Below are 9,601 nucleotides of genomic sequence, written 5' to 3'. Positions count from 1 at the left end.
GATGGATTTCATTAATGCATAAGGAAGAAGAAAATCCCAGGGCTATCTTTCTTGGAAGACAGCATGTTATTGCCACCAAATTTCCGTGGCCCAACTATATTGGAGGATGGATGTTCAACGGTCAAATTTTAAAAAATATTGTATTTTTTTTTTTCCCAAAATCCCCTCCATTTCGTGTGTGTATATATATATATATATATATGAAAATTAAGAAAAAAAAAACACTATGCAAAGGAAAAAAATCATATAAATTTTTAAAAACTATTTTATTATAAAAAATAAAAAATGATTAAACATTCTCCATCATTTTCTTATTCTTTTAAATAATCTGAATGAACATTTAAACATTTTATCTTCCTTGAATTTAATATAAAAACATAATTTATCAATTTAAAATTATATATATATATATATATATATATATATATATATAATCATCATTTTTATTATATAATTATAAAACTTATTTTTTTCTTAATAAAATTAAAAATTAGAATAAAAATAAAAAATTTAAAAAAAATGATATTTTGAAAATATGTTTTAGAAGTATTTTTGTTTTAAATAGTAAATTTAAATAAAAAATTATGCTATTATTATATATAATAATTGTAAGTGTTAAACCCAAAATTTTGATTTAAAATTTAAACGTCAATAATTACAATAAATATGGGGCCCATGCACCATAAATGTCTTGACAAATAAAGTGAAGTGCTTTAAATGCTTTGAATTATAAAAGTTTTAGTTGAATGACAGTTTTGACATTTAAATCTATTATTATCCTCCCCAATAATTATCAAAAGAGACTACCCTTTCCCGTAATTATTCCAGCTCAGCCCACCCTATTGGATAATTCTCCCTTTATTTTTTCACTTTTCTTTTCCCAATAGTCAATAATAGCCAACTTATTCAAATGTTAAAAGAAAAAAAAATGATGAAAAGGGTATCAATGCTTTTTCATTAATGCATTTTTATCTCTTACAACCAATCCTGTCACAATTAATCATGTCATTTTTATCTATTAAATGAAACAAAAATACAGGTCTAAGATAGATGGATTTCATTAATGCATAAGGAAGAAGAAAATCCCAGGGCTATCTTTCTTGGAAGACAGCATGTTATTGCCACCAAATTTCCGTGGCCCAACTATATTGGAGGATGGATGTTCAACGGTCAAATTTTAAAAAATATTGTATTTTTTTTTTTCCCAAAATCCCCTCCATTTCGTGTGTGTATATATATATATATATATATGAAAATTAAGAAAAAAAAAACACTATGCAAAGGAAAAAAAATCATATAAATTTTTAAAAACTATTTTATTATAAAAAATAAAAAATGATTAAACATTCTCCATCATTTTCTTATTCTTTTTAAATAATCTGAATGAACATTTAAACATTTTATCTTCCTTGAATTTAATATAAAAACATAATTTATCAATTTAAAATTATATATATATATATATATATATATATATATATATAATCATCATTTTTATTATATAATTATAAAACTTATTTTTTTCTTAATAAAATTAAAAATTAGAATAAAAATAAAAAATTTAAAAAAAATGATATTTTGAAAATATGTTTTAGAAGTATTTTTGTTTTAAATAGTAAATTTAAATAAAAAATTATGCTATTATTATATATAATAATTGTAAGTGTTAAACCCAAAATTTTGATTTAAAATTTAAACGTCAATAATTACAATAAATATGGGGCCCATGCACCATAAATGTCTTGACAAATAAAGTGAAGTGCTTTAAATGCTTTGAATTATAAAAGTTTTAGTTGAATGACAGTTTTGACATTTAAATCTATTATTATCCTCCCCAATAATTATCAAAAGAGACTACCCTTTCCCGTAATTATTCCAGCTCAGCCCACCCTATTGGATAATTCTCCCTTTATTTTTTCACTTTTCTTTTCCCAATAGTCAATAATAGCCAACTTATTCAAATGTTAAAAGAAAAAAAAATGATGAAAAGGGTATCAATGCTTTTTCATTAATGCATTTTTATCTCTTACAACCAATCCTGTCACAATTAATCATGTCATTTTTATCGATCTATTAAATGAAACAAAAATACAGGTCTAAGATAGATGGATTTCATTAATGCATAAGGAAGAAGAATATCCCAGGGCTATCTTTCTTGGAAGACAGCATGTTATTGCCACCAAATTTCCATGCCCAAGTATATTGGAGGATAGATTTTCAACGGTCAAATTTTAAAAAATATTGTATTTTTTTTTCCAAAATCCCCTCCATTTCGTGTATAAATGTCTCTACATCAAGCTAAACTCCTCACCCATTCTTCCAATTCTATGGTCATGACCCAACTCATGGCTTCCTTATTCATCCTTGTTCTAGCTCTTCTCTATAATTCACATGTTTGGGGTTCCCCTTTGGTTGGAGGAGAGACACAAGAAAGAAACGAAGCAGTGGCTCTTCTAAGGTGGAAAGCCAGCCTTGATAACGAAAGCCAAACCTTCCTGTCTTCTTGGTTTGGAAGCAGCCCTTGCAACAATTGGGTTGGGATTGCTTGTTGGAAGCCGAAGGCCGGAAGCGTCACGCACTTAAACCTTAGCGGTTTTGGTTTGAGAGGTACACTCCAAAATCTCAGTTTCTCATCATTCTCCAACCTCCTTAGTTTCAATCTTTATAACAACTCATTCTATGGAACCATTCCCACCCACGTTAGTAAACTTTCCAAACTCACCTACCTTGGTTTGTCCTTCAATCATCTGGTAGGTTCAATTCCTGCTTCCATAGGAAACTTGGGAAACTTGACTGCTTTGTACCTTCACCATAACCAACTCTCTGGTTCTATTCCTTCAGAAATTGGACTCTTAAAATCCCTTATCATTGTTGATCTTTCATATAATAATCTCAATGGTACAATCCCTCATTCCATAGGAAACTTGAGCAACTTGACCACCCTATCCCTTACTGGTAACAAACTTTTCGGGTCCATCCCTTGGGAAATTGGACAGCTAAGATCTCTTACCTGTCTAAGTTTGACGAATAATAGTTTCACGGGTCCAATCCCTTCTTCCCTGGGAAATTGGTCAATTTAACCGTTTTGTGCTTCCTTAATAACAAACTTTCTGGCCCCATTCCTTCAAAAATGAATAATCTTATTCATTTGAAAGTTTTGCAATTGGGTGAGAATAAATTCAGTGGCCATTTGCCGCAACAAATATGCCTCGGTGGAGCTCTTGAAAATTTTACAGCTCATAACAATAATTTCACTGGCCCTATCCCAAAGAGCTTGAGAAACTGCTCCACACTTTTCAGAGTTAGGCTTGAAAGCAACCAACTTACTGGAAATATATCAGAGGATCTTGGTATATATCCAAACTTAAATTATATTGATTTAAGTTACAACAATTTGTATGGTGAGCTTTCTTATAAATGGGGACTATGCAAAAACTTGACATTCTTGAAAATCTCCAACAATAATATTTCTGGTACAATTCCTCCTGAGCTTGGGAATGCAGCTCGATTACATGTACTTGACTTATCTTCAAATGGTCTACACGGGGACATTTCAAAGAAATTGGGTAGCTTGACATTATTGTTTGATTTGGCTCTGAGTAACAACAAACTTTCAGGCAACCTTCCTTTGGAAATGGGAATGCTATCTGATCTTCAACATCTTAACTTGGCATCAAACAACTTAAGTGGCTCAATTCCTAAACAACTGGGAGAGTGTTGGAAATTATTGCACTTGAATTTGAGCAAGAATAATTTTGAAGAAAGCATTCCATCTGAGATCGGCAATATGATCTCTCTTGGAAGTCTCGATCTTAGTGAAAATATGCTTACAGGAGAAATACCACAGCAGCTTGGCAAATTGCAGAACCTAGAAATATTGAACCTCTCTCATAATGGACTCTCTGGTTCTATACCATCCACATTCAAGGATATGCTGGGCCTTAGTTCTGTTGATATATCTTACAACCAATTAGAGGGTCCTCTTCCCAACATCAAAGCCTTTCGAGAGGCTTCGTTTGAGGCACTTAGAAACAATAGTGGTTTGTGTGGAACTGCTGCTGTTCTGATGGCCTGTATCTCCTCTATAGAGAACAAAGCTAGTGAGAAGGACCATAAAATTGTGATTTTGATCATAATCCTTATCTCGAGCATTCTATTTCTTCTCTTCGTTTTCGTGGGACTTTATTTTCTTCTTTGTCGAAGGGTGAGGTTCAGAAAACACAAGTCAAGAGAGACTTCTTGTGAAGATCTATTTGCAATATGGGGCCATGATGGAGAGATGTTGTATGAAGACATCATCAAGGTAACTTCGGAGTTCAATTCGAAATATTGCATTGGTGGGGGAGGATATGGAACAGTTTATAAGGCCGAGCTACCAACTGGTAGAGTTGTTGCTGTGAAAAAGTTTCATCCACAACAAGATGGGGGGATGGCTGATTTGAAAGCTTTTACTGCTGAGATTCGTGCTTTAACAGAAATGAGACATCGCAACATTGTGAAACTCTACGGGTTTTGTTCACATGCAGAACACACATTTTTAATTTATGAGTTCATGGAAAAGGGAAGCCTAAGACACATTCTAAGCAATGAGGAAGAAGCACTGGAATTGGACTGGAGCATGAGGCTGAATATTGTGAAAGGTGTCGCGGAGGCATTATCTTACATGCATCATGATTGCTCACCCCCTATAATTCATAGGGATATATCCAGTAGCAATGTTTTACTGGATTCTGAATATGAAGGTCACGTATCTGACTTTGGCACAGCAAGGCTCTTAAAGCCTGACTCCTCCAATTGGACCTCATTTGCAGGCACCTTTGGGTACACTGCTCCAGGTGAGTTTTCTTTGCACCTTTCTTCTTTCATAGTTGCACCAGCACAGATGATCCAAAGCTGATTACTATTGCATACATTTGAGTTGGCACCATATTATAGATTTAGTTTTTCATTAAAACATTATAGACTGGCAACTCTGCTTAGAGTTTGATGAAACTAGCTACCGTCCCTTCTTCCCGTGACCTGCAACTTTGAGGTCAAGATATGGCAATTTAATATCCTTTTGGTTTCCATTTTTGTTAGTTAATTTTTTTGAGGGCAATTTATTTGATTCTTAGCTATTAAATTCTAGGTTCCTTAAAGTTCTAAAGTAAAGAGTAGTAGTTTAAGTAAGCATGAGAAGTAACCTATGACTACATGCAAATTAATCATTATTAAGAATTAATATTACATCATGATCACATCTTTTTTGCAGAGCTTGCTTACACATTGGAAGTAAATGATAAAACCGATGTTTTTAGTTTTGGAGTGGTAACATTGGAAGTGCTTATGGGAAGACATCCTGGTGATCTCATCTCATACCTATCATCCTCATCACCATCTTCTTCAGCGTCTTATTTTTCACTGTTGAAAGATGTGTTAGACCCTCGCCTGTCACCTCCCTCAGATCAAGTCGTTGAAGATGTTGTCTTTGTTATGAAGCTAGCATTTGCATGCTTGCATGCTAATCCCAAATCTCGGCCAACCATGCGACAAGTTTCTCAAGCACTATCCAGTGAGCAGAAGCCTCAGCAGCAGCAGCAGCAGCAACAGGTTTCTAGCTCAGCATCTCAACCCAGCAGATCAACCTCAGCATCTCAACTTCCAGCTGAACTTCTCAACCTCCCAACCTCCTAACAGATTCTAGTTATGCTAACTAGTTACTAGATTTAGAAAGTAACTCTTCTCTGTATGTTTGAATAAATAACTCTCCTCTGTATTCTATAAACAGAACACCCTTTATATCCTGAAATATAATAGCAAAGAGGAAGATGTTCTCTGTAATTCTTTCACTAAAATAGCTAAGTGAAAGAATTCTAATATCATATGAAGGGGAATATGTGGACCCGCATTTTCCACGTATGTCCTCACTCGATAACGAAACTCATTTTTATAGGTTAAAAACTGTATTTTATAAAAAACTGGAGTCAGTCACTTATTTTTATATTTTTTTAAAGGGAAAATAAAATAAGAAACCAAAACCTTAAGAAAAATGATCCCTTAAACTTTTAAATAAGCATGTCTTTGAAAAATTCGAGTCTAGGTTCAGGAATCAGGTTAACTATATATTGGGAAAGTATTTTTAAATGTAGCACTCCTCTAAGCCTTAAAAATAAGTCTAACTAAGTTGAGGGAAATATGTGATTAATAAATAAATCAAGAATATCAAAGAAAGTAAAGATGATCAAGTCTAAGGGCAAACAACATGCTATTCATAACTAAACAATCGTACCAAAAGAAACATTCATATAAGAAAAGGGGATTAGCATACCTGAGTTGCATCCCAAAGCATTTTCATGAAAACATCAAAGTTAGTTTCAAAAATAAAACACACAACTTGTATTTTACTCTAATATCTTAATCAAACAAGGTGAGTCACACAAACAATAAAAAAGATAATGCTAAACATGTTAACAATCACATACAAAGTAATACATAATGATCATAAATAAAGCAATATATCATTTCTGGAATTAAGATGCAAAGTTAAAGAAGTGTACCTGAAAAACATAATGCTTCCACATGACATGGGGGTTCAGATCAAAATTATAGTAATAAACAGTAAAGGAAAAAAATCCTAGCATGCTTGGTATTTAAATAGCATAACAAAAATAACTACAATATACGGAAACATCAATTATCACACAAGTCATATATACAACTCCTACATAGACTAGTTTTTAATCAATAAACCAACAATGAATAATTATAAACACATAAAATAGCATATTCAAAGGGACCCAAACATAAAGAACCTAGAACACAAGCTTACACTAAATTCATAAATTAAAACATGGAATTTTGAAAGTATAAATTAACAAAACAAATTAATGGAAACTAAACCTAAATAACTTAAGAATATATATATAACAATCTCTAAATTATATCAAAAGACAATAAACTATAAACATATGAGATAACATAATCAAAGGAACCTAAACCTAAAAAAGAAAATATATATATATATATATATATATATATATATATATATATATATATAAGAACAAAAACTAGAATATGGAGTTTTGAAAGCATAAATTGACAAAAGAATTAATGGAAACTAACTCTAAACAAATTAAAAATATATTTATTAACCTTCAATTTAAATTAGTAAGCCAACAACAATAGATTATCGAAACATGGAATATCGAGATTAATAGGACAACAAAACTATCATTTTTAAAAGAAAGTAAACTAAGTATAATTGTAGACCCCGTATTTCTGCTCATGCGTTTTCCACTCGATGGCGAGTTCAATTTTTATTTGAAAATGATTTTATATATATATAAATGACTTGGAGTCGCTACTTATTTTTGTTTTATTTTTTAAAGGGTAAACAAAATATGAAAGAAAACCCTAAGTGTGACTCCTTATTTTGGAAAAGGTGGTCTATGAAAAACCAGATCGGGCTCGGGGGTTAGGTTACTTATTGGGAAGGTACGGTAAAGACCGTAGCACCCCTCTAACTCCCTAAAGTCGGGTCTCTACTAATAAAATAAAGCTGACGTGGCAATCAATAGGAAAATCAATGGATAGTCAAATCAATCATGCACATATGGGAGTCAAACACATGCATAGAGAATGACTAGAATGGGAGTGGATGCGTACTTGGGCCACGAATGAGCAATGCGCTATCATAAAAATAAGGTAAGTGTACAATAAAGAGCACAAAACATATCACATGCATCACCAAACAGAAATTAAAACTGTTCGAGAGAAAAATTAGATTTTTGAAATTTATTTGAAAATTGGAGTCTTAGAGATTATTTGAAAATTGGAGTTTTAGAGATTATTTGAAAATTGGATTTTTAGGAATTAAATGTAAGAATGAGAATTTTAGAAATTAAATTTGAACGAAATTGGAATTTTGAAAATTATTTGAGAGTTTGGGATTTTAAAAAAATTAAATTACTAAAATTGGGACTTTGAAAATTAAATTTTGAAAGAAATCAGAATTGAAAATTATTTGAGAAGTAAAAACTATGAAAATTGAATTATAAAAATTGGAAATCTTGTAAATCATTCAAAGACGGAATTTTTATAAATAAATGAATAAAATGATAATAATAATAATAATAATAATGACAATAATAAATGAGTAGCTGAATAAATACGAGAATTGGAATATTAGAAATTAAGTTCAGAGATAGGAAAATTGAAATTTCGGAGAACTAAAATTTGAAAAATTATTTAAAGATGAAATTTTAAATAAATGAATAAGTGAATAAATAAATGAATGGAATAATAATAATGATGAAATAATAATGATTGAATAAATAATTATGAAAGTTAGAATTTTGGAAATTAAAAATTGAACTTAGGGATTGGAAATTTAAAGAATTATTTAGAGATGAAATTTTAAATAAACGAACAAATGAATAAATAAATGAATAGAATAACAAAAATAATAACGATTGGATAAATAATTGCGAAAGTTAGAATTTTAGAAATTGGAAATTCAATTTAGAGATTGGAAATTCAAAGGATTATTTAGAGATGAGATTTTAAATATATGAATAAGTGAATAAGTAAATGAATGGAATAATAATAATAATGAAAATAATCATTAAACAAATGGATGTCAATAGTGCAATTTTTGAAATTGGGAATTAGATTTGGAAGTCAGATTTTGAAGAATCGTTTAAAGATGGAATTTTTTTAAAAAGAAATAAATAAATGGAATAAAAATAATAATAATAATGAAAATAATACTTAAACGAATGAACGTGAATAGTGAAAATTTTGAAATTGAAAATTAAATTTGAAAAATAGAATTTTGAAAAATTGAACTTTAATGATTGGAATTTTTAAAGGAAATAAACAAATAAATAAATGAAATAATGATAATATTTAAACGAATGAATGTGAATAGTGGAATTTTTGAGATTGGAAGTCAGATATTTGAAGAATTGAACTTTAATGATTGGAATTTTTAAAAGAAATAAATAAATAAATATGGAATAATAATAATAATAACAAAAATAATATTTAAACGAATGAACATGAATAGTTGAATTTTTTATATTAAAAATTAAATTTGGAAGTCAAATTTTTGAAGAATTGAACTTTAATGATTGAGATTTTTAAAAGAAATAAATAAATAAATATGGAATAATAATAATAACAACAAAAATAATGTTTAAACAAATGAATGTGAAAATTAGAATTTTTGAGATTTGAAAATTAAATTTGGAAGACAGAATTTTGAAAATTTGTTTAAAGATTGGAAATTTTAAAACAAATAAATAAATGGAATAATAATAATAATAATAATAATGAAAATAATAATTAAATAAATGAATGTGAAAATTGGAATTTTTTAGATTTGAAAATTAAATTCGGAAGACGGAATTTTGAAAAATTGTTTAAAGATTGGAATTTTTAAAATAAATAAATAAATAAATGGAATAATAATAATAATAATAATAATAATGAAAATAATAATTAAATAAATGAATGTGAAAATTGGAATTTTTGAGATTTGAAAATTAAATTTGGAAGACGGAATTTTGAAAAATTGTTTAAAGATTGGAATTTTTAAAATAAATAAATAAATGGAATAATA

At 29.4% G+C, this 9,601-nt stretch overlaps 1 protein-coding gene across 1 annotated transcript; it reads left to right on the top strand.

Moving 5' to 3' along the window:
- Positions 1 to 2,316: 2,316 nt before the first annotated feature.
- On the top strand, positions 2,317 to 5,794 carry LOC117924893 (MDIS1-interacting receptor like kinase 2-like). The gene is made up of 3 exons (XM_034843622.1): positions 2,317 to 2,607; positions 3,618 to 4,835; positions 5,252 to 5,794. Exons 1-3 carry the CDS (start codon positions 2,328 to 2,330, stop codon positions 5,671 to 5,673), a joined length of 1,920 nt encoding a protein of 639 aa, XP_034699513.1. The 5' UTR covers positions 2,317 to 2,327; the 3' UTR covers positions 5,674 to 5,794.
- The last annotated feature ends 3,807 nt before the right edge of the window (positions 5,795 to 9,601 follow it).

Source organism: Vitis riparia, chromosome 11, assembly GCF_004353265.1.
Source record: "Vitis riparia cultivar Riparia Gloire de Montpellier isolate 1030 chromosome 11, EGFV_Vit.rip_1.0, whole genome shotgun sequence".
Classification (NCBI taxonomy): Eukaryota; Viridiplantae; Streptophyta; class Magnoliopsida; order Vitales; family Vitaceae; genus Vitis; species Vitis riparia.
This window is presented reverse-complemented; position numbering and strand designations above follow the sequence as displayed.